At 47.3% G+C, this 25,287-nt stretch overlaps 1 protein-coding gene across 5 annotated transcripts in view; it reads right to left on the bottom strand.

Moving 5' to 3' along the window:
- Positions 1 to 25,287, bottom strand: part of RFX2 (regulatory factor X2) — a 71,199-nt gene that overhangs the window by 14,256 nt on the left and 31,656 nt on the right. Inside the window, exons 2-6 of one of the 5 annotated variants that reach the window (XM_053965888.1) lie at positions 16,675 to 16,787; positions 13,759 to 13,848; positions 12,707 to 12,786; positions 10,597 to 10,864; positions 6,288 to 6,362 (exon numbers count right to left, since the gene is read on the bottom strand). In XM_053965888.1, the coding sequence (XP_053821863.1) occupies positions 6,288 to 6,362; positions 10,597 to 10,864; positions 12,707 to 12,786; positions 13,759 to 13,848; positions 16,675 to 16,779 (618 nt within the window). In that variant the 5' untranslated portion in view covers positions 16,780 to 16,787. Of the gene's footprint in view, positions 1 to 6,287; positions 6,363 to 10,596; positions 10,865 to 12,706; positions 12,787 to 13,758; positions 13,849 to 14,981; positions 15,129 to 16,674; positions 16,788 to 25,287 lie in introns of those variants that run through there. The other 4 variants (XM_053965887.1, XM_053965885.1, XM_053965889.1 and 1 more) reach the window with 4 other exon arrangements.

Here is a 25,287-nt window from a genome sequence, read left to right as displayed (position 1 = left end):
TGGAGAAGTTCAAGAGAAGTGGATAATTAATGGATGTGAGTTAATTCACGTAATTTGTAATTTATAGAGCTTTATGGTAGTTTATAGGATGGCAAAAGCCAGTTTACAGGATGGAAAAAGCACCCAGCACAAACAAAACCAGTCAGATTTTTCATTAAAACACAGTTCTGCTGTCACCTCAGTGTCCACCTCGGGTTCGGATGAATTCCTGCAGAGCCAAAATAAAGCTGTAAAAACTCACATTTTTCAAGGAAAAGAGATCTTGAGATACTGCCTAAGAGAAACAAATTTATGGGGAAGAATATTGATGCAAAATCTTTATTAATTGGAAGATTGGCATGTCTGCAACGGCTCCCTTAACAATAAAATTAATGGTTGCCAAAGCAACCTTCAAAATCTGAGGGAATCCATCTACTTTGCAAAATTTACTGTCTGAACTTCTCACATGGCTGTTGATTAAAATTTGCAATTAATATAAATTATTTATACCGAGACAGTCTGAAAGGGCAGGTCCAGCACACGGTGTCAACACAGGAATTCAAATGCAAAGCCCCCAATAATCTCCTTTAATTGACTAAATGACTTCAGCATCAATAAAATGAGTGTTGTAATAACTGAATTTTGGAAGGAACTGGATGTACACACGGACTAATATCAACAGGGTGGGTAGGAGCCCTTTCACTGTCATGAGGGATGTCTGGGATGAACATTTTGCAGGCTTCCCTCTCCCTCCAGATCTCCATCCCTGCACCAGAACCAGCTGCATTCCCACCAGATCAGGGCAAAACAGATTTGGGTTGTGGAAGCCAAATATCAGCCACAGCACCTCCATACAGCTGAGAATGCAAGAAATTATGGGAACTGAGCATGGACTTAGCCTGGAAATCAGTGGGATTTGCCACAGCCCAAACCCTCTCCATTCCCACCATCACTCTCTTTTCTCCCATCTTCTCTTGGTGCCACTCCAAGGTCCCAGCTCACCACAAGGCTGGAGTTTCACACCAGTCATTCTCTGAAAGACAACCTGAGCTGTGTGATGACATCTCGGGCACCTCACCCCACTGAGCCGGTCTCGTGGCCCACCCTGCTCTCACACAGAGCCTTGCAGCCCCCTCAGTGTGTGCTCCGTGGGTCTCCTTTGCACCCCACATTTCAACTGCTGCTGCACAAAGTCAGCTGGATCCAACACTTCAAACTCTACAGCTGAAACTATTCATTCAGCCTGGAGAGGAGAAGCTCCAGGGAGAGCTCAGAGCCCCTGGCAGGGCCTGAAGGGGCTCCAGGAGAGCTGGAGAGGGACTGGGGACAAGGCCTGGAGGGACAGGACCCAGGGAATGGCTCCCACTGCCAGAGGGGAGATTTTTCTGGGACCTTGGGCAGGAATTGTTCCCTTTGAGGGTGGGCAGGCCCTGGCCCAGGGTGCCCAGAGCAGCTGTGGCTGCCCCTGGGTCCCTGGCAGTGCCCAAGGCCAGGCTGGGCAGGGCTGGGAGCAGCCTGGGACAGTGGGAGGTGTCCCTGCCAGGGCAGGGGTGGCACTGGATGGGCTCTGAGGTTCTTCCAACCCAACCCATTCCATGATTTGTCAGCTGGAGCTGATCCAAATCCAACCACAAATTCCTGTGGCTGCACCCATCAGCTCTGGTGGCCTTTGGAGCTGGAAGGATGAAAAAACCTCCTGGCCATTTGTCCCTCTGTCCTGCTTTTCAGGAGCCTCTTCTCCTCCTCCCACCTTCCCCCAGCTCCACACCACCCAGGACACTCCTGGGGGTGATCTCCAAACCCCACAGTTCCAAGAGATGCTTTGTTAATGATCCATAACGACCCTTCCTGCTCCCACCTGCAGCACAGACACCCCTGGAAGCCCCAAAAAGTCTTTCTGTGGCCCTGAGCCTCCTCCAGCCATTCAGCTCCCTCTAACAAAAGTGGACCCCAATGGTTTTGCCATAAAACACCAGCAGGAATTCACTTTTTAAGTTGTCCACATTTATGTTAATTTTAGCCCATCCCCTATGTTTAAGAGATTATTGCCTCAGATACTTTCACATTTTTAAAGCAGGTATTTCATTTATCCTATGGAAGATACTGAATGTGCATCAGCTATTTATCTCCTAAATCTTAAGCCTTTAAAAATATATAAAAGTTGTGTATTACTGTGGAAAATCCAGATACAGATAAACCCTCTCATTTAAATTTGATCCTGGGCATTTTTATTCTAATCTCTGATATTTCTAGAAGATTCCCTTCATCTCCCAGCTTCCTTTTCCTGCAAATGTCTTTTTATATTCCCTCAAACATTGCAGAGTTTCACAATATGAACTCCCACTATTGAATTAGAAATTTATTATGAAGAACATAAAAGAGCTTGAAACAGAGATCTGTCAGAATATAAATAATTTTCCAAACGTGGTTTTTGTTCTTCCTTCACAACTAATAACACATTGGGCACTTAAAATGAGAAAATTAAAAACTCTTTCCATTTGAATCTCTTCTTCTGTTTGCTTTCTGAATTTTGTTCAGTTGTGACAATGAGCTATTCCCCAGTTTATTTCTGTTTATGCCACGATCAGGTTCAATAAAATCACTCCACAGCCATATGCTGCTGTGGTTGTTATTGGCACTACAGGGGAACATTTAATTTTCATTTCTACCTTAACTTTATTTCTATCTGACTGTTCGGTTTCCTTTTTAAAAAACACTGGCAAAAAAACCTTATCCTGGTTTGATCCAAGGGTGGAAAAAGCCACTCTTGGGGCTGGCTGAGAAAATAATTTTTTTTTTTTTTGAAGGTGCAGGTTTGGAGAGGTTTTCTTGTGGCCACTTCTATGAAATATAAAAAATGAACCATTTGTGGGTCATATTTCAGGTGTTTTTAGCTGGGATCATGAGCAGCAGGTTCCTAAATTTCCACTCAGTCGAGCTCAGAGTTAGGACAGAGCCATTCACTCACAGGAAAGAATTCCAGTGGGGTTATTTGGTGTTTTTTGCTATTTCATTTTGCAGACAATGAGGAAAAATTACATTTTCTCCCTATTGCTAGTTGTGCTGTGGATATCCCACAGCCACAGGGCCTCAACTCCTCCAACTTCAGGCTCTTGTGTACAAAAATTGCAGTTATTTTTCTCTGATTTCTTTGCATCATCTGCAAGCTCATAACTGGCAAAGAAATGATCCCAATCCCAAAGAAATAATCCCAGCAATAATGCCACTGCCAGCTGCAGTCACACAGTGACATGGTTTCATCAGAACCATCCGTGTCACTGGGGCTCAGCAGGAGCTTCACCTTCCCCTCTGCACATCTCAAGTGCACTTAAATAACCTCTCAGGGAGGTCTGGAAGCCAAATTCAGTTATCAAGCTCCATTTCATATTGATTTTAGTTAAATTATGTGAAAAAATCCCTCTGGAATGAGATACCTTTAATTGTCCTCTCATTTTTAAAATTTTTTTTTAAACCCTGAAGATTCCTGGCATGAACCACCTGCTGATGGTAACAAAATAAGCCTCATCATCCCAAGAATTTGCACATTTCCAAAAAGCCAAATTTAAAACAAGGGACAAAAGACAATGAAGAACTCTGCAACCTTAAGACTCAGAGCAATTAAGCCACAACTAAGTGCAATTAGCATCATCTCCCCATTTCCTCTTGCTTCTGTCAAGCTGGAATTTGCTTTCAGCCTTGACAAATTGCAGTCACCTGCTCCTCCAGCACAAGCCTGCCAAGCCTGTGTGCCAGCCATGGGGACTTTGGGATGGGTAAAGCTCTCCCTGCTGTTGTGGTTTTGCTCTTTGCCATGAAGAGGTGAGATCTGGAACATCCTGGAGAGCAGAATTCTCCCTTCTGTACCCAGCATGAGCTGGGTTCAGCACTGGTGGTCACTGGGATGTCCCACACCTGCACTGGGAGGCAGCTCGGGCCACCTGCAGTCTCCAGGTGGTGGCTGCTCCATCCCTGGAGCATCCAAGGTGGGTAGGACAGAGCTCTGAGCATCCCTGGAGCATCCAAGGCTGGGTTGGACAGAGATCTGAGCATCCCTGGAGCATCCAAGGCTGGGCTGGACAGAGATCTGAGCATCCCTGGAGCATCCAAGGCTGGGTAGGACAGAGCTCTGAGCATCCCTGGAGCATCCAAGGCTGGGCTGGACAGAGATCTGAGCATCCCTGGAGCATCCAAGGCTGGGTTGGACAGAGCTCTGAGCATCCAAGGTGGGTAGGACAGAGCTCTGAGCATCCCTGGAGTATCCAAGGTGGGTAGGACAGAACTCTGAGCATCCCTGGAGTATCCAAGTCTGGCTTGGACAGAGCTCTGAGCATCCCTGGAGCATCCAAGGCTGGGTTGGACAGAGCTCTGAGCATCCAAGGTGGGTCGGACAGAGCTGTGAGCATCCCTGGAGCATCCAAGGCTGGCTTGGACAGAGCTCTGAGCATCCAAAGTGGGTAGGAGAGAACTCTGAGCATCCCTGGAGTATCCAAGGCTGGCTTGGACAGAGCTCTGAGCACCCTGCTCTGGTGGAAGGTGTCTCTGCCCATGGCAGGAGGTTGGAATTAAATGAGAATGAGCTTTAAGGTCTTTTCCAACCCAAACCATCCTGGTCCAGCTTCCTGCTCACAAAAGGTGCACTTCCATGGGCTCAGGTCCCTCACTCCAGCCCAGTGCCTCACTCAGGATCCCAAAAGAACCTCCCCGTGCAGAGGCTGCAGAGCCTCCCTGGGCAATGGCACTGCAGCTGCTCCAGCTCTGGAACTGCCTGGTCTGGTTTCCCAGTGTGCTGTGTCCCCTTCAGGCACTGCTCATCCCTTTTTTTATGTCCCAGACACCTCCCTGAGCAGGGACACTGGGGACAGCAAGGACCCTGTAGGGTTCCTCAGCCCAGGACCTGCACCTTCAGAGGGAGCAGCTGAGGGTGGCTGTGTCACTCATGCTCAGGAGGGAGTTTGTTTTGTTCCAGAGTTTGTAAACCTTAGGCCAGACGAGGAACCACGACCTAGAACCAGGGACATCAAGGCCCTAAAGCAGGGACATCGAGTTCTGCACTTCTACCCTGCAGGACCAGGCTGGGGAAGGTGTGATCAGGGGCTGGCTGAGGCCCCCACTCCATCCTGCACAGCTTGTGGTCAGTGAAATCTCTTTTCTACTTTTTGCTTTCTTTCCTCTGCCCTTTTCCTGAATTTTTTTTTCAAACTTTGTCCTCGATGAACAAGAGAAATCCTGCAGAGCAACACAATCCTTGTGCAGCACTTCAGGAGTGTGAGCCTGGCCCAGCCTGGGGTGGGAGGGATGCTCAGAGCAGGAACTGCCTGATCCTGCAGCTTTGTGTTTCCCCAGCTACAACCAGAAACCTTCACTCTCCACCAGCTGAAATAAAGATTGAGCTCCCCCAGGAGCCCTGGCCTGGAGTTTGAAATCAGAATCAAGAATCAGACTGGTCTAAAGTTCCTTCTGTTGTCTCAGGATATTTATCTATGATGAAGAAGCCAAAGATTTTTATTTTTTTTGCCCTAAGAATGACAACAAACCAGCCCCTAAAGCCAGAGAAAACCTGTTAGAGTAGAGAAACACCACTTTGTGCATGGGATTTATGGGTGCAGGACGTGCTTGAGCTCCATCCAAGCACAGGGAAACCAAGGCAGGCCCAGGGACTCCAACATGACCTGGATCAACCCAAATCTCACCCAAGCATGTGCTCATCCCTCAGTGTTCCAGCACGGGAGCCACAAACCAGGATGCAAAGGCCCAGCAGAACAGTGGGAATATCACACAAAGCAGGGAAATCGTTGGCACAGTGAGAGAGAGGCCCAGCACATGGATTTACACAGCATTGTGACAGGAATGGGCTTCCTGAGGCACAGAGAGAGGGAAAAAAAGGCATTCACAGGCTTTTGGTGTGTGCTGGCTCAGGGGAATCCGTCACAATTCACACTGAGTCATGGCTCTGGATTTACAGATAATTTTCCAGCCGTGTTTCAGTTCCAGTGAAAGGAAAAGAACTTCCTCAAATGTGTTTATCTGCTTGCCAGCAACTTCCATTGCAAGGCAGACAAAATAAATAAACACATATTTATATTTTTATAAATAAATAAATAAATAAATAACAGACTCCTGAGCATCTCAGCAGCAAAGATTATCACATGGCACTTTTTGCAGATTATTTTTCCTTGGGAATGGGCTCTTTTGGGCAGCACAGCTCAATCACAGGCTGCTTTTGAGTGCCTCATGCTGTTGGATACACCAAAGAAATAATTCTCCTACCAAAGCAGGGGAAAAGGTTGTAAATTCTGATTGTAACTTACATGGCTGTTGAGCAAACTGCTTTTGTGTGATGTAATCCCTTCATTTTTTTGTAGGTTTTCAATCGCCATTTCAAGCTAAAGAAAAAAACGTGCACAGGAGAGAGAAAAAAAAAAGGAAAAAGAAAGGAAATCAGATAGTTAGCAACAGCCAGGATTATTGTTTCTTTATTAATATTTGAATGATTAATGCTTTTTATCAACAAGCTTGTGAAAAAGAGGCAAACAGATGTGGATGGAGCTGCAGAGGCGTTACTGGGACATGCAAATGGACACACAGCAGGAATCCCCACAGGGGTGACAAAGCAAGGCCAGGGGGGGTTCATCTTTCACTAACAGCACTGCCTATTTATTAAAAAAAAAAAAAAAAAGCCATTTTCCTCCTCTTTTTCCCTTCCTGCTGAGAGCAAACCATCACCAGGCAGAGCCACTGCAGAGACTGGCTGCAGAGCTGGACCCAGGCTTTCCAAGGAGAGCTGGCAGTAATGACTTGGTTACTGTCACCTCTTCATATTTTGTCAAAAAACCTAAAAAATTAAATAATAAACCTAAAGAATTAAATAAAGCTGGGGTGCAAGGAAAGAGCATGAATTGGAATGGTCAGAGACTGGCTGCAGAGTTGCACCCAGGCTTTCCAAGGAGAGCTGGCAATAATGACTTGGTCACCTCTTCATATTTTGTTAAAAACCCTAAAAAATTAAATAAAGCTGGGGTGCAAGGAGAGTGCACGAACTGGAATGGATGAGGGCTCTCTGCTGCTGAGAGCTGCAGAGGGAAGGAGGCAGGAGCCAGGTTTCAGCTGGGTGAGTTCTCCCCCAGAAGCCAGGAAGGAACATTTGATGCTACCTGTGCTGGTTTCTATTGATCTCAGAGGAGCCAAGGTGAGGCCTTTGGCTCCTGAGGAGCCCCCTCAGCCCCTCCTGCTGCACTTCAGCCCAGCTGGGGCTGCTGCCTTGTGCCTCAACCCTCTCCTGAACCCTTCTTGTCATCTCCATTCTGCCTCTGGGGCAGAATCTGGGAAGCTCCTTTAGCAGACGGCTGCTGGTCCCAGAGCTCCAGAGCTCCTCTACAAACTTTTTGCAAGGAAAAAAAAAATCCCTCAAAACTCCCCAAACCCCACATTAGAGCCTGGCAGGAGCAGAACCTGTTTGTGTCCAGCAGATGTTCCCAAACCCCGTTTGAGGTGTCTCAAACCCGTTATCAGAGCCCTGGCAGGAGAAGGCAGCAGCACACAGACCCTGCAGCCAGAGCTCTGCCCTCTGTCCTCATTTAACCCCTTGTGGGCACACCCACAAAGCATCTGCAGATGATCTGCCATGGCCTGCTGCCCACATTCACAGCCTGCACTGACTCACCCCACAGTGGAGATTAGGGCTGGGATAAGCCCAGCCCTTCACAAACCCAGGCTCTGTCACAGCAGGGTGGCAGAGCAGAACTCATCAGACCCAGCTTCTGAAGTGACATCCAGCAACCACATGTGGAGGTGGCAGCACCTCCAGCACAGTGCCTTGGTTCCCACCCCGAAGTGGAACCACTTCTCGAGGTGTCCTCACCCAATTCAGGCTCAGATTCGTGGGGTTTCACTGCCTCACACCGTGATGGACCACGAGGAGCCAGGCTGAGTGCTGACACAGCCTTCAGGAAATGAGTCAGAGGTGGAGGGAGACCCAATTTCCTTCCTCTGCTCAGGGGCTGTTTGAGCAGCAGCTCTGAGGCAAGCACAGAAACCCTGCCTGGCCTTTTGCTGTTGGCAGGTGTCCCATCCAAAAGGACACCTTGCATCTGCAATAAAAACTCTTTACAGGGGAAAGACCAAAAGCTCTTAAGCAGCTCTGCAGGAAGGTGAAGAGCTCTGAGGACCCACTTATGGGAGGTCTCAAGGATTTCCTCTCTTGGTCCAGATAATTTAGGTGGAGATTAATAGTGCTGTGTTGGCACAGATATTGAATGTTCCCTGTGCTGTTTCAGCCCATCTGTTCTAGCAGAGAGGGAAGGTTTCCTGAGGTGTTTCTTGAAGTATCTGAAGTTTTTTCTTTAGTGCACACACAAACTTTACCAAACATCTTTCAGCCTCCTAAAGCAGCTCTTGGAGCACTGCTAGTCCTGAAGTACTCCCTTGTTTCCATTCTCCTCTGGAGGTGCCCTCCTTGCCCTCAACACCTCCAATCCCTCTCCTTCCCCACCACTGACCACTCTGATGTCCATCCCCAAGGCCACTGCAGACCCTTTGGCTTCCCTGGCTCCATCTGCACTGCTCTGCTTTCCTTTCCTCCTACAGAGCTCCCAATCCTGCCCCACCACGTTTTGCCAGAGCCCCTCTGGCCTCTTTAACACCAGCCTTTCCCAGGCTCTGTTTAGGCTGGACATTAAAACAGAAAATAATGTTCCTGCCCATGGATTTGATTCAGTCCCTGCTGTCCTTAAGCCACCCATCCTTTCTGGTGGGTGCCCAGAGCAGCTGTGGCTGCCCCTGGATCCCTGGCAGTGCCCAAGGCCAGGCTGGGCAGGGCTGGGAGCAGCCTGGCACAGTGGGAAATGTCCCTGCCATGGCAGGGGTGGCACTGGATGAGCTCTAAGGCCCCAAACCAAACGACTCCAGGATTAATTCCAAGCACTCAAGGCTCTGCTCCTCCCCCCTCTGACCCTGGTCTGTGCTGGAAGGACTGACAGCCACACACAGGCACAGCCCTGGACTGCCTGCCAGGCTCTTTCCCACCTTTTCCAGCCTTTCCTCAGATACTTTGTGTTAAAATACCTTCAGAAAGCTCATTCCTGCATGCAACAGAGTGAATTTATCTCAGATGTATTTTATAAAGGTTGCTTTCTAAATTTTTTTTTTTTTTTTTTTTTTGCTGAACAGCCTTATCTCATGTAATAACCACCCACTAAATCCATTCATGGGATATTTCTACTGACATATCTTCCACTTGGGTTTTTATATTGTGCTCATCACCATGGAAATTACAAAAACCCCAAACAACAACAACAACAAAATCCCCTAAAAATCCAAGAGTAAAGTTGTGCAGTTTTGTAAGATGCAGTCCCACACAGGTGATGCTTCCAAATAATAACTTTGAGCAAAATCCAAATGGTCCAGTGCTAATTTTTCACTATGAACAGTTAAAATAAACACAAACAATTCTCACCCAAGAAAAGAACCTCAGCATCTGCCATTTTCTCTTCCACCCAAACCAAGGACTTTTCCCCTATGCCTACCCAAGGCAGAGCACAGCTACTACAGGATCAAAGCAACCTTTCAAGGCACAAAGATTCAAAAAACACAAAGTCTATATTCTAAAACTCAGAAGGAAAAGAAAGTACAACTTAACAGGCCAGATTTACATGAGTTCTCAGTAGCAACAGCTCCTGTTTTTCTCCCTAGTGATGCTGCTCACATTTTAAATTCTGGCTGCATCCCCTGAATTACACCTACATTAGTATTTATATTTATATATGAATGCATAAACACACAGAAGTCTGCGGAGGGAGGTGAGCAGTGTCCCAGGAAATGAGCTCCAAGCACTCCTGGCAGCTGCTAAGGGCTGGGAGATTCCCAAATCAAAGCCCTGGTGCTTCTTTTACTGCAAAAAGGCTGTTTTGGGTGAAGAGCTGCAAGCCCTCAGTCCCACACAGCTGTGCTCCCAGCACCTGCCACCTCAGCTGGCAGCTGGAGGGACACGATTGAAAGAAATCAGAACTTTAAACCATTTGTTTGATCAGTATTACCCCTAAAAGACATTTTCTAAACATATGGCAAGGACAGAATACACAATGGTGTAGGAGATATATACACAAAGATTTTTGGTCACTGTGCACTCAGCATGATCAGCTTGATGTAACTTATGTGCTAATTACCCAATGGGTTAAGGAAGAATTTCTCAGGTCTCTTCATAATTGAAGATACATTTCAATATTTTGGGTAAGCATGTGTGAGAAGTTTGACTTATCAGAAAACATAAATCGAGACAAATTTACATTAGAAAATGCAAACAGAGACAAATCTTTAAAAGCCAAAAATATTTTGCTTGGTAAGGAAAAAGAACCAAACCAAATCTAATGCTTTACTATATTTGAATGATTAATGCTTTCTCTTCTCTGATGCTGCATAATTTCAGTGATCTGCTGAGCGAGAGGGACAATCCAAACTGAAAAATAAGTGTAGCACACCAGTGTCTATTCTCTCCCTTGCACCAAGGCAGGTTACAGACATAAACAGTGATAATGACAGGTCAGATTAAGTTTCTGAAGGCTTTTCAGTTCCCTTTGGAATCATTCCTGGCCCCCGAGCCGTGGTGCCTGCAGGGCTACATACCGTTGCTGGAGAGGAGCGTGAGGTGTGTGACAGAGAATGTCTAGAGTTCTCCAGCCCCCCATGAATGAGATAGGCTCCCGAGCCGGAGAGGATCTGACTTCCCCCAATGTCCATGGTGATGCCCACCATGTTGTGAGAGGGAATGGCTGTAGGAGAGGATGTCGCTGTAGTCACCTGAGCTCCACCTCCTCCCTGCGCTTCGAAATAGGGCGCGGCGCCGGCGGGGGCGTAAATCTGCGCCTCGCTGCTGTACGAGTAGGCAGCTCGTCTGTGCAGGGGACAAAAGAGAGGAGCTGGCAGAGGGAATCCTGTCTTGGACAGCTTCAGAAAGCTGGGCAAGCGTCAGAAAACCCCCGGTGTTATAGGTTAGCCCTTGTGTTCGCCACAGAGAAGATAATTCTTCTCGTTCGCAGCCCCGTAGGCACGGTAAGGTGCGAAGAGGAAAGCCATACCACACCCCCATCATTCCTCAGGTGTCCCTTAATCCAACAGAGACTAAAGAGCAACACTCAGTTGGCCTCTGTAACCCCATTTCGTCCATTTCCAAATAGAATTTTTCCTGTTCCCACTGTGAGATTATAGCCCTGCTGCAGGTGGCAGCCCTGTAGGTATGGTAAGGTGGGAAGAGGAAAGCCATACCACACCCCCATCATTCCTCAGCTGTTCCTTAATCCAACAGAGACCAAAGAGCAAGATCAAACTGGCTTTGTAACCCCATTTTGTCCATTTCCAAGTACATTTTTTCTGTTCTCACTGTGAGATTATAGCCCTGCTGTGGGTGGCAACCCCATAGGCATAGGAAAGTGGGAACAGGAAAGCCATACCACACCTCCATCATTCCTCAATTGTTCCTTAATCCAACAGAGACCAAAGAGCAAGATCAAACTGGCTTTGTAACCCCATTTTGTCCATTTCCAAATAAATTTTTTTCTGTTTCCACTCTGAAATTATAGCCCTGCTGTGGGTGGCAACCCCGTAGTATGGTAAGGTGGGAACAGGAAAGCCATACCACACCTCCATCATTCCTCAGCTGTCTCTTAATCCAACAGAGACTAAAGAGCAACACTCAACTGGCCTCTGTAACCCCATTTCGTCCATTTCCAAATAGAATTTCTCCTGTTCCCACAGTCCTTGCCCACATCAACAGATGCTGGTAAAAATGATTTTCATTTCTTTTTTTGAAAATTAAGGGTAAATTATCCAAATCAAAAATAAGAGTTAATTGTTCGAGCCAAATGACTTATAGAAAAGGAAAAGGGGGGGGTTGATAAAGGTAAGTAATGTAATAGTTAGCTCTCACAATTAAGAGATAGATATTTTGTAGATGAGCCACGTGGCTGGCAGTCACGGGGACTCCCAGAGCTGAAAACCTTTTCCTTATTCAAAAAGTTATTTTAAAAGATTATTTTAAAATATTTAAAAAAAAATATTAAATTCCTTATTAAAATTTTTCTTTGTTGCAATTTTTGTTAAGGTTTAATAAAGCTTTGAAATGTTAAAAGTGAGCAGTGGTTTCTCACAGTGGGGTTTGCTCTGTTGGAATGGGATCAATCGGCCCCGCAGCACAAGCCCACAGTGAGGGCAGCTCCTTGTGAGGAACTGGGGTGAGGAAGGCCAAAAGGAGGCACAAAATGGGGCACAGCAGGCAGGAGGAAGAGGAAATTCTAAGAATGGAGAGGCCCTGGCACAGCTGTGGCTGCCCCATCCCTGGAAGTGCCCAAGGCCAGGCTGGACGAGGCTTGGAGCAGCCTGGGATGGTGGAAGGTGTTGGGGAGTTGGAAGGGGATGGGCTTTAAGGTCTTTTCCAACCCAAGCCATTCTGGGATTCCTTGACTCTATAAAATCTTCCAACACCCCCTTTTTCCTCTAGAAGTTCCTCTCCTAAAGCTGCCCATGTCACCACACAAAGGGGAGCACCAGAGCAGGACTCCCTGGAGAACTGTCCCCCCATGAGGACAACACCCCCAGGGCTGGAAACCACCCCCACACCCAACACAACACCTGAAACAGCTCCTCCTCTTCCTCCTTCCTTGGTGGGGCTGGGGTGGAAGGAGCCTGGGGGAGGGAAGGGCTGGGAGGAGGGATGGGAACAGCTCAGAGAGGTTCTTACATGGTTCCATTGGTATAAACAGCTTCTCCTCCTTCCACATACTGCACCTGGGCTGGATAAACGTGCTGCACAGACTGCACCTGCAACAGGCAGCAAGAAGTCAGGGATTGCTCAGGAACTGCTGCTTAAACTGCACAACTCCAACCTTGCCTTGACACACAGGCTTTCTTTAAAAAAAAAAAAAAAAAAAAAAAAAATAAAACACCCTCCCTGCCCTCCCTCCCCTGCCCTCCATGCTTAGGAAAGACAAAGGAGGTTTTTATTTTCAAAGGTCAAGTTAAAATAGATAAATAAGTGGTTGCTCCATGAGAAGTGGAAACAATGGAGCTGGGTTTCCTCTGGACACGTGTTTTGGGGCTGACTAATAGGGGTGAGCTCATGCTGCAGCCTTTCCTTCAGAGGGGAGCCTGACAGTGTCCAACTGCACCCCAGCCCCCTTTTTTGTTGCTCTGGGAGGGAAGGAGTTGCCCTCTATCAATTTTTTTTCCCTGTGAAATGGAGCAAACAAATAAAAAATCACTAAAGGAAAAAAATTAAGAGGGTCAGGCTCGCTGTCCACATGGAGCAGCAACACATATCCCTGGTTTCTTAGGAAACAAGCCCTGGAAAAGGCAAAGTTCAAATAAATAAAAACACTTGCACGGCTCTCTGGCACCAAACCTTTCTATGGAGCCACGTGCAGGCAGTAAATTTGTTTCATTAAAAAAAAAAAAAACCAAACATTTTGGCTCTAGAAAACATTTTTACCAAAAGAGATTGCCTTTAATTTAACTTTGATTTAATAAATGCTTTTAAATTTAAGTTGAAAGCATCCATCAAATCTTCAAATACATGAAAGCCAACTGCTACAGCAAAGCTTCTTCCTAAACTTCAAATATCTTGAGAGTTTCTTTTGTCATCAGTCTAAGAAAGGAGGAGAGAGCTGGAGAAAGTGATCCCAGCTCTGTGACTCCCCACAAGTCTTTCATTAAGATTTTTCTAGATCTGGCAGGGTTTCAGAAGTGGCCTGGGGCCCTGTTGGTGCAGGGGTGTCTGTCCCCAGTGCTCATTACCTGCTGTGGAACCTGCTGCACTCTGGGAACAGAGATTTGCTGCATCTGCGCCCCTTTGGGAGCGGAGCCTGTGGCTTGGACCAAAACCCTCTGCAAGAAGATACAGGAAAAGACAATTTCAGTGCATAACACAGGTGAGCCAGGTGTTCTCTTCCAAAATGTCATGGCCAATTTGCCTCTGACAGCAGCAGCAGCTGTAATTAGTGTCCTTGTGGTCCCACCCTCCCACGGGGTGCACCAGCCTGACCTCAGCCCCCTGAATTTGGGCAAATTTCTGACAGGAATCATCTTTAAACCTCCATGAAAGGAAGTAGCAGTTCATTGATAAGCTCAGCCACAGCTGAACATGAATCACTCCTCACACATCCACATTTGGCTGCAAAGTTCCTTCTCTTAGAGCTGCTAAACCCAACCACAGTCAACAAGGAATCCCACCCAGCTTCTGCCAGCACCAGAGCTCAGGTGGTTCTGCTTCTCCCTGCAGGGCCACCAAGGGCACAGGGACACTTCGTGGTGGTGGCTCTGTCACTTCCATCATCCCTGCCTTACACTCCACTTTCAGTCTGAGGTTGTCAGCACATCTCAGAGTGCTCAGCACCTTCAGATCCAGCAAAACAAACGTGGGGATGTGGTGGATGGAGAGAAAGGATTCAGTGGGAGCAGAGCCAAGCATCTCCATGGCCTCTTAAACCTTCTCCAAGGAGACACAGCTCTTAAAAACACCCAGCATATTGAGCCAACAGAACAAAGAGCCAGAAAACAATCCCAGAAGCAACCTTGATAATTACTGGCTACCTTACACGTGGATATTTATGGTTTTTAGCCCTCCCAACATATCTATGTAACAACCAGAAATCCAGTTCTAGCAGAATTATAGGTTTGTGCCAATTGCCCAGATCTCCAGGCAGCTGCCCCATCTGCAGCCCCCAGGCTGCATTCCCTGGAGACCCTGCACTGAGGACACCCACACTTATTTCAGCCATCACCTGCCCCATTTTCCCTCCAGAAGGGGCTGCCACCAGTGCAGGATGGGGACATCACAAGCCCTTTTTGAAATCCGACCTTGGCAGTGCCACCTACATCAAAGACTCTTTCCTTTCTCCTACTGTTTTCCCATTTTCTGGCATTGCTTTTGCCAAATGCCACACCTCTGGCCCAGCTCAGCTCCTCACTGCCTGTCTGGTGCTCTTATCTTCCAGCCAAGATAAGGAATCATCCCCAACCTGGAAGGTGAGGCTGTCCTGCTCAAACCACAAGTGCTCAACAAGCCCGAGGGCTGCAGCCTCACACCATTCCTGCTGGTAGCAGTTCATTCCAGTGCTTTCTTTGTCCTGCTGCTGGGAAGGAAGGCTCTGGATGCTCCTCCTCTTCAGCAGTCTTCCACTATCCCCTGGATTTTCCTTAATCCATGGAGTTCCACTCGGTGCTCCAGCACAGGCAAAGGCTGGGTGGGTGATTTCATAATCCAGAGGTTTTCTAACCTTTGTTCACAGCCAAATCCACACTGTGATCCCAAGGTCACCTGGCACTGCTGTCCCCATCCCTGCCACACCAGCAGGGAAGGCTCTCCATGGATGGGAGGGCTGGGAGGTGACAGCAGCACTCTGGATCACCCCACGGGAATGTCCATGGCTCCTGCAGAGTCAAATATTCCTTCCAATTGCCAATCTTTATTTGTTCCTTTTCATCAGCATCCAATGGCTGTGCTGCTGCTCACTTGGGAGCTGGAGAAGGATGAAGCTGAGTTACACCCACCCATCCTTTTATCCCTCCAGCTTCCTGCGACAGAAATTTCTTTTGCAAGTTCCCCAAAAGGCATAAAAAGGAACAAAAAGGAACCAGTTTCACTTAACCCTTCCCATTTTTGCATTGGGTGGTTCCTGGTCATCACTTGAAGCCATCACTTGTCTCCTGCTGGGCCTCCCAAAGGCAGCATATTCGTGGGCATTAATCACAAATCCCCCCTCTGCAAATTAAAATGTTGGGATCTGCCTACCCAAGAAAGAGACCATGGAATGGTTTGGGTTGGAGGGACATTAAAACTCATTCAGTGCCATCCCAGCCATGGCAGGGACACCTTCCCCTGTCCCAGGCTGCTCCAAGCCCATCCAGCCTGGCCTTGGGCACTGCCAGGGATCCAGGGGCAGCCACAGCTGCTCTGGGCACCCTGGGCCAGGGCCTGCCCACCCTGCCAGGGAACAATTCCTGCCCAATATCCCATCCATCCATGTCCTCTGGCAGTGGGAGCCATTCCCTGGGTCCTGTCCCTCCAGGCCTTGTCCCCAGTCCCTCTCCAGCTCTCCTGGAGCCCCTTCAGGCCCTGCCAGGGGCTCTGAGCTCTCCCTGGAGCTTCTCCTCTCCAGGGGAGCACCCCCAGCTCTCCCAGCCTGGCTCCAGAGGGGCTCCAGCCCTTGCAGCATCTCTGTGGCTCCTCTGGACCTGCCCAAACCTGTCCATGCCCTTCTTGTGCTGAGGACCCAAACGTGGCCCCAGCAGTGCAGGGGGAGGCCAGGAGGGCAGAGCAGGGGGGAGAATCCCCTCCCTGAGCTGTGGGTGCAGCTCTGCCCTCACCTCTCAGGCACCTCACAGCACTGTTCCATCTTCCCCTGCTCTTACTGACACCCCAAACCATGACAACAGGGAATTCACCCCAAGCAAACACCCAGCTGGCACGAAGTGACTCCCTTGGGGACCTAAATTAAACCCCAAACACTTTGAAAGCTTGCACGTGGCATTGGGAGCGATCAAACCCACAGGCCCTTCACCAACACCTTTAGCAACAGGTTGTCCCCACTACCTCCACGAGCTGATTAAAAACCCTTTCCCCACTATCAAAATCTGGGATTAAAATCCATCTGCCAGGGAAAGCAGGGCTCCTCTCCATGGAAACAGCATCCCCAGCTGTGCATACGTTACCTGCTGCGAGGCTGGCACTGGCTGCACCACCGGGGCCTGGGCTGGGGCCGACGTGTGAAGAGCCACAGAAGCTGCTGAGTCTGATCCACCCTCTGGACTCTGCATGCTCACTGCTGGGGACAGCACAGGGACATCAGAGGGGACAGCACAGCACAGCCACACACCCCCAACCCCTCTAAACCAAGGGCAAAATCCCAGTGGAATATCCAGAGGGAAGCGCTGGGAAGGGAGGCAGCTCCCGTCCTACACACAGGGCTCCTTTTAGTCCCTGGAGCTAATTTTAATGCAGAATTATGTGAAGGAAAAAGCAACTTGCACAATTGTTACACGGAGAGGAGAGGGAAGGAACAGAAAATGCACTTCTATATTTAACTGAAAAGTGGTGTTGGAAAATTATTGTGTCACAGTGAGCATCACACACGATTGGGAAGAGTAGGGGCATATTTTTGAAATAATGCTTTCTCCCCCTCTGCCTTATCACGTTTAAATACTGCAAAAAAGCTTTTTTTTTCAAAGCTAAATTTCACTGGGAAAGTGGGGTGGCCAGCTTGGCTTTATAACCAGAAAAAAAAAATGAAGTATGAAGAGCACAAGGACAGCAATTCACCATCATTTTAGGACCCCTGAAGCAGCATCTCCACCCTCCCAAAAGCAGCATCTCCACCCTCCCATCCCTGCCCTTGCCCCAAAACCCCAGCAAGGTCCCCAGCCAGCCACAGCATCACCCTCCAGTGCCACACAGCCCTGCAGAGCTGATGGTGCCCTCAGCATCCTCCAATCCCTGAGTCCCAGCTCTCATCCTGGCACTGTCCCAGCCCTGGGCACACCAGGGGATGCTGAGACAGCACACAATGGCATTTTGAGAGGTTTTTTTTGGGGTGGGGGAGCCTTTTTTCCTTGGTTTCTTGTGAAATTTCCTGCTTAATAAACTATTTTAGGAGGGTTTCTGCTGTCACTTCAAAATCAAAAGGTTAAAAACATCCAGATTTTGGGCAGTGTCATTTCTGCTTTCTTGGTCTCACTGCTGAGCCTCTAAACAACATTATGATGGCTTTTATTTCCCTTCTCCTGCCACTATTTAAACTTTTCCGTCACCTTTCTACAAGTTAAGAGGAAAAAGGAAAACTGAGAAACTAAAGGACACTGGACCTGCTCATTTGTGTTCAAAAGAAATGCAAGGGGGGGTGTGAAGTTACAGAATTTATCTGTTTATTCCTTCAGCCACCCACAAACCTCCCCAAATATTAAAATTCTCCAAAAATCAGGTTTTTAAGGTTTTTTCCCCATTACTCCATACTCCCATTAGCAAGTTACAATTACTCTCCCAACCTTCCCAAAACCCCAGAGCTTGCAAATCATTTTTCTCACATCTGGGAGAAAAAGTAGATACAGAACCCACACAGTCACAGCTACCAGATGAATCCAACAAGCCAGAAACAATGGAAATTAAATGAATATTTATTCCTGTGTCCCCCCCAGGCCCCTCCAGCTGCCCTCAGCACCCCCAGCCCTGCAGCTCTGCTATAAAAAGGCAGCACCTGCCTCTCCCCATCACTGCCTCTGCCTGGGCTTTAGCCAAAACCTCCCCGTGAGAAGATTCCAGTTGCAACAGCGGCGTGGGATCAGGAAAATAAGAATTCTCCCAGGGAATTCCAGCTCCTTGCCTGCTCCAGCCACTAATTATTTGCAATTAAACACTCGGGCAGCACTGCTGGGTTTGGAATGCTCAGGTGGAGGTGTTTGGGCAGGAGAGGGGGGGACTTTTACCAGATCTAGTCCCCTAACTTTTCCAAAAGTTTATTTTCTGTCCCTTGTGCCCTGGGCTATGGTTTGCAGCTCTCCAGGGTTTCCTGAGCAGTATGGTGAGGTTACAGAAGAGAGGTGGGTGAGTTGATAAAGACATTTTAATCATCTCTTAATGGTTCTGGCAGGGTCAGCTCTCAGCATTTTAGGTCTACCAAAGGTCTCCTTTGAAGTGTAGCTCTAATCAGAAAAGAACACTTAGAAGAGATGGAGACAGCTCATCTCTGCTGATCCATTTTGTCTCCTGCTTTCCCTCAGTGGCCAGAAGAGAGCAGAGAGATGTGGGCAGGGTGGAAGGTGAATTGTCTGCTGCCAAAAGAAACGCCCAGGGTGATTTTCAGGTTCGTCCCACGGGGCAGTGATGACAGCCACGCCAGACACAAAGGCTCCCAGGAAATCTGCAGATGGCACTTCCAGACAAGGTAGGCAGACAGAGAAGTCCTGGGCTGCCAAGCCACATGTACAGGACTTGTTATTATTTTATTTATCAGTGCAACATCCTGGAGAAAGAATAATTCACCTCTCATTAAAGCCATCCTGCACTTCCTGAGAATTGGATTCAGATCCGTGTGTGCCATCTGCTCTGGGTAATTTGTGCTGATGAAAAGCTGACAGCACACACAGAATTCCTGTGCTCCCAGAAACCAGCACGAGGTGCTGCAGAGCTCTGCTGATGCCCTGGCAGCACGGCTGCCAAGCCAGCTGGCACCTGAGCCAAGGCTCCAGAGGGTGGAGAAAGCAGCGGCGTCCAAGGAGGAGAGGAAATGTGGCACCCAAAGTCTTCTCTTTGCCATTCACCTTATTTTTATTTGTTAAGAACAGGTCACATAAATCAGAGGTGGGACTGGCATGGTTGGTACTCGTGGGGTATTCACAGAATTCACAGAATCCCTGGGTTGGAAGAGACCTCCAAGATCATCGAGTCCAACCCAGCCCCAACACCTCAACTGAACCCTGGCACCCAGTGCCACATCCAGGCTTTGTTAAACACATCCAGGGATGGGGACTCCACCACCCCCCTGGGGAGGCCATTCCAGAATTTTACCACCCTTTCTGTAAATAACATTTTCCTAATATCCAACCTATATTTCCCTTGGGGCAGCTTGAGACTGTGTCCTCTGGTTCTGTCAGTTCCTGGAGAAAGAGCCCAACCCCACCTGAGCACAGCCACCTCTCAGGTGTACCTGAAACCCTTCCACCTTTCAGGGAGTTGTAGAGAGTGATTTAGGTCTTGTATTTCCATCATAGATTGGTTTGGGCTGGAAGGGACCTTAAACCTCATCCCATTGCACCCCCTGCCATGGGCAGAGACCCCTCCCACCATCCCAGAGGGCCCCAAGCCCTCTCCAGCCTGGCCATGGGCACTGCCAGGGATCCAGGGGCAGTTCCTGTCTCAAATTCTCAGCAGTTCCAGGGTCAGGAGCTCCCCTGGAGCAGCTCTTTGGCAGCTCTGCCACATCCTAGAAAAAAGTTTCAAAGGGTGGCTTTACAAATAAGACTGGCCTTGGGCACTGCCAGGGATCCAGGGGCAGCCCCAGCTGCTCTGGGCACCCTGTGCCAGGACCTCACTGCCCTCACAGCCAGGAATTCCTTTTTCATTTTGAATTTCTAATCAAAATCTGCCCTCCTTCACCTTAAAGCCATTCCCCTTGTCCTGTCACTGCATGGCTTTTATAAAAAGTCCCTCTCCAGCTCCTTCACTGGCACCTTTTGGGCACTGAAAAGCTGCTACAAGGTCTCCTTACACTGGATTTATTCAGCACATTGGCATTTCAGGGAGAGACAAGTTTAAAGTTGCTCAACGTGGCTGGTGATGTCACAGGGGCCACCAGGGCCCTGGAAGGCATCAGAGACATCTGGATTCCAGGTTGCATCATCAGTGAATGAATCAGGCAGATAACGAGGCTGCTGCCTCTGGAAACCTTCTGTTTACACACAGCTATCTGGGTATCCAAGCAAACAGCAGGGACAGGAAAGGAAATTCAGGGAAAAAAAAATAAACCAAACCAAACCCTAATAACTTCTGGGTGCTATTTCTGGTCCTGCCACCAGCTCGCTCCGTGACCTTGAACAGGATGCTTCCCTTTCCCTGTGCTTCAATTTTCCCACTCCTAAAAAAGCCACAAATCCTCCCCTAGGCAAGGTGGTTTTCCAGCACTGATCTCTGAGGGCTGTCAGAGCCTTTCAGAAAGACAAGGAGGAGCAGCCCAAGCCTTGAGGGCTGATAAAAACTCAGGTTGTCACTCTGAAATGCCACCTGTGAGCACAGAGCCCCCCTGCATGGGTAGAGCTGGCACCTGGGCACTGCTGGCAGTGAGGTGGATGCTCCTGACTCTGGTGTGGAGGGAATTCAGGGACATGAGCCCCTTTCAGCTGTCCCATAACCCTGGCAGCCTCTGGGATGGGGGATAAGGAAGCAGAAATGAAAGGCAAAACCAGAGAGAACCCAAATCTAGGACAGAGGGGTAGCTAATGACAAAAAGAAAACTGCTCAGTGAAAAAGCATGGAGATAAAATCAAAGTAAATGGGATGGGATTCTGGCTCTGTCACACATGAGGCTTTCCTTGGGGGTTAGGGTGGATTTTGCCCTTGTTGGTTGATGGAATTCTCCATCCTCCAAGCTGACTAGAGCAAACTATGAAAAAAAAAGAGCAATTATTTCTTCTTACATGCCTGCTTTTTAACAGGTTTTGGTAAGCATGGAAACAATATGAACTATGTTTCATTCATAAGCCAGCCTTGCCTCCATGTAAATGGCTTTGCCTTTGTTCATCTCTCCTGCCTAAAGCAGCTCCAAAACGCTGGGGAAACAGAGATAAGAGAGCATTTCAAAATATTTTCTATGTTCAAATTTGCAGGGAGAGTGGGGGGAAAGGAGGAGGCAGCAAGGGGAGATCCTTCAAGGATAAAATTCCTTTATTACATCCTTTTATTTCTGGCAGGACTTTTGAAATAGAATATAATACTGGGATATAAATGAGGGAAAGGAAAAGATCCTCAGTGAGTTTTTTTTGTTAGTTTTAAGAACAATCAATTATTTGACCTCTGGGATAAAGTGGTTTTTTTTATAGCTACTTATACTTAAGCTTCCCAGTAAACCTTGGTGGGTGTTATTACCTCCATGGGTAAGAAATCCACTGCCCCTGTCCTTGCCATTCATAAATGGGCTTAACAACTTCTTCTCAAAGGGGATTTAAATGTGGGGCATAAAAATCCAACAGAAAAATGACAGCCTAGAGGTGCAGGAAATGTTAAATCAGATTTTTGATGCCTGAAGGATGTATTTATAGAACCATTTCAGCTGGAAAAGACCTTTAAAGATCGAGTCCAACCATCATCACTGCCAAGTCCACCACAAAATTCCACAGCTTTTATTTCAAATTAAGACCTAAAGGTGGGAAAATTTTATTTTTCCAGGTGAAGCTGCTCTAATGAGGCTTTTTATTTCTGATGTTCTTCAAGCAGGAACAAATGCCCACAGCTTTGGCTCTCCAGGTAAACCCAGGCATCCTGAATTTCTCATCATCACCTGTGCACGTTGTCAGACACTTCCTGTTATGAGAATTGAAAATAAATCTGCAGCTAAAATCTCTACAGACATGGGAGAGAGACAAGCTCAGCTACAGCAAGACTTGTGTTTATTGGAGTTGATTTTAGAGGTATTTTCCAACCTGAAAAATTCCATGGTAGAACTAAAGCTGTTCCATGCACCAGAATTGCAGGAAACCTGGAGGTGGATGGGATTGCCAAAGGCATTTTATACAGGAAAATTCACCTTAAATTAATACAGCAAGTAACCTTTGTTCATCTTTAATATTATCAGGAATTAATGAGGTTTAGTGCAGCCAACAGCCTCAGCTGGCACAGTTTGTGCTCCACGTTTTCCTTTTGCTGAAAGAATTTCAGGCTGTCCAGGGGGTGAATTACCCAGGGAATCTCATCCAACCCCATTTCCATCTGCAAGTCCATGATACAGCTACAAATATTTAATAAAAATCTCCTGATATCTCTTATTTTACTGAAAATAATGGGAAGGCTGCAGTTTACCTAAAAAAAAAATTAAAATTAAACTATTTCTCATTCACAACACTGATCTGCAAGGACCAAAATTGAAATCCTGGTTTTTCCTTGTTTTTTGGTTGATTTTGTGCATTTTTTTACATGCTTTGAAGGGAAGGCTTACATTTAAGAATAATTATTTGGTTATTGGAACTTTTATTCAGGTTTAGTTGGCTTGGGGCTTAGATAAATGGGAAAACCAGAACAGCAATAATGGAATGCAGGAGAAATAAAAATGCTATTTACCCATCCTGTTCTAGATGGGCTCTAAATGGTATTTTCTCCCCTGACTGCAGAAAAAGGAACCAGGGAATTTACATTTAATGGTTTCGCTACTGAGAATTCTCAACACTCTCAAAACAGACTGAAAATAATGAAAGTAATGCAAGGAAAGGCTGATTTTGATTATTTTCTAGCAGATGTAAGTATCCATCTACTTCATCCACCACACTCTAGGCCACAGTTATTTTACTAAAGAAAACTGCCTTAAATATTTTCCATTTCATTCAATATTTCTGGCTCAGCCTCGATGCAATAACTTGCCCTGAAAAGGCATTGGTTGTGCTCGAAGCAGGGCACAGAAAGGAAGTGTTTCATTCTTTGGAAGAAGGAACTGGTTTATTTGATGTGAATGAAAATGGATCCCTCCTCTGAGGCAAATATTTGTGTTAAAGCCAGCCTGGCTCCTGCCTCACACCCATCCTTCATCCCTGCTGCTCAAGTCTCCAAAGCATGAGACCTCCAAGGAATAACAGGCATTCCCCTGTGTCATAGTTTAAAAAAAAACCAACCTATTTTTTTCCTCTTGTAAAGAAATCTCCATAACCTTAACAAGAAGGACTTCTCTCCCTAAGTGAACTGAAAAAAAAGACAATTTTAAAGGTAATAAACTGAGTAGAAATTTGAAGTTTTGTTGCTTTACATTATCAGTGGAAAAGAAAAATTGTGGGGGCAGGAGGAGTAGTCTAAAGAGTTTGTTTTAATTCTTATGACTTTTTCCCTTTTAGTTACTGATAATAATATTTTCTTTATGCCCTTTTAAAGTTTTGAGCCTACTTTACCTTTCTTCTAATCCAATCTCACAACAAGAAATAAGTGCATAGGTAATTAGCCAGCACTGAAACCCACCACACTCATCAGTACATTAATTAGGAAATCTCAAAATTATTAAAATCTTAAATTGGAGACCCAAAACTACTACACCCTGAAATTCCAATCAGGAAAACGCCTATTTAATTTTTTCCATCACCCAAAAAAAGCTCCCAAGGTAGAGGAGGACACAGCTCCCAACCAAGACCATGGGGTGCCCCCATCTCTTTGGAAAAACATGATTCCAGCTCCCTCAGATGGGAAATCAAAAGAAATTCCTTGCTTTTGCTGGCTGAGCCCAGGAGAGCCTGCTCTGCCCAGCATTTCCATTTAGGAATTATCTTTCCCTCAGACTGCTGATTCTTTGATTCTTTTCTGCAAAGGTTGAGATTAAATCACGGGATGGTATTTCTTGTTGGGACTCAGATGTTTATCAGTTCTTCTCCATGTCACAAACCCTGAGTTCTACAGCACTTCACTCCAACAAACTAAAAACGGAGCCCCATCTCTCTCTCTACAAGGCCTTTTAAGGATAAACTGTCCAATTAAACAATGACACCTGAATTATTTTTACTTTTAACCCAAAAACGAACCACCTGTAGTTCATAATGTGGAGTTTTTTTATCCAATTACACAAAACCAATCAAACCCATGGGAAAGAATGTGAAGAAGAAGGAGAAGAAGAAGGAGAAGAAGGAGAAGAAGGAGAAGGAGAAGGAGAAGGAGAAGGAGAAGGAGAAGGAGAAGGAGAAGGAGAAGGAGAAGGAGAAGGAGAAGGAGAAGGAGAAGGAGAAGGAGAAGGAGAAGGAGAAGGAGAAGAAGAAGAAGGTGAAGAAGAAGGACCAGCCTCCACCCTAAAACCTCCATCTTGCTTTATATATATTACTGTATTCTAAAACCTTCAACTCTAAGTTTCCCACCCTGTGACATTCCACACTTCTATTCAAACTCCACACCCACAATCCCAGTTCTATCATTCCATTTTGGAAGTTTCTCCATGGCCTCAGGTCAATGCAGTGTTCTCCTGGGGGTCAGTGCCTGGCAGCACAGAAAGTCTCAAATCCTCAGTGACCAGGGCTCCAACACCACTCAGGGATGCTGAGAGAACAAAGCTCCCACCTGGGCTGTGAGCTCAAAGCATTTGGGAGTCTGCTTGTTCAGCACCTGAACTCAATCCCTGTCCATGGTGTTTGTCCAGCTCCAGTTGTGACATTTCCTTGGCTCTAGAGAGCAGCTGGGAACAGCAATTCCTGGGATCTGAACTGCTCTGAAAGCCCTGGAAGGTGAGCTGCTGCTGTGGCTTTGAGAGGGAGCCAGGAAATCTCACAGAATCATGGAATGGTTTGGGTTGGGAGGGACATTAAAGCCCATCCCATCCCACCCCTGCCATGGCAGGGACACCTCCCACTGTCCCAGGCTGCTCCCAGCCCTGTCCAGCCTGGCCTTGGGCACTGCCAGGGATCCAGGGGCAGCCACAGCTGCTCTGGGCACCCTGGGCCAGGGCCTGCCCACCCTGCCAGGGAACAATTCCTGCCCAAGATCCCATCCAGCCCTGCCCTCTGGCAGTGGGAGCCATTCCCTGTGTCCTGGCACTCCAGTTCCTGACAAAGAGCCCCTCTCCAGTTTCCTTTAGGCCCCTTCAGATCCTGGAAGGTTTAGAC

Source organism: Vidua chalybeata, chromosome 27, assembly GCF_026979565.1.
Source record: "Vidua chalybeata isolate OUT-0048 chromosome 27, bVidCha1 merged haplotype, whole genome shotgun sequence".
In the NCBI taxonomy this organism is placed as follows: Eukaryota; Metazoa; Chordata; class Aves; order Passeriformes; family Viduidae; genus Vidua; species Vidua chalybeata.
This window is presented reverse-complemented; position numbering and strand designations above follow the sequence as displayed.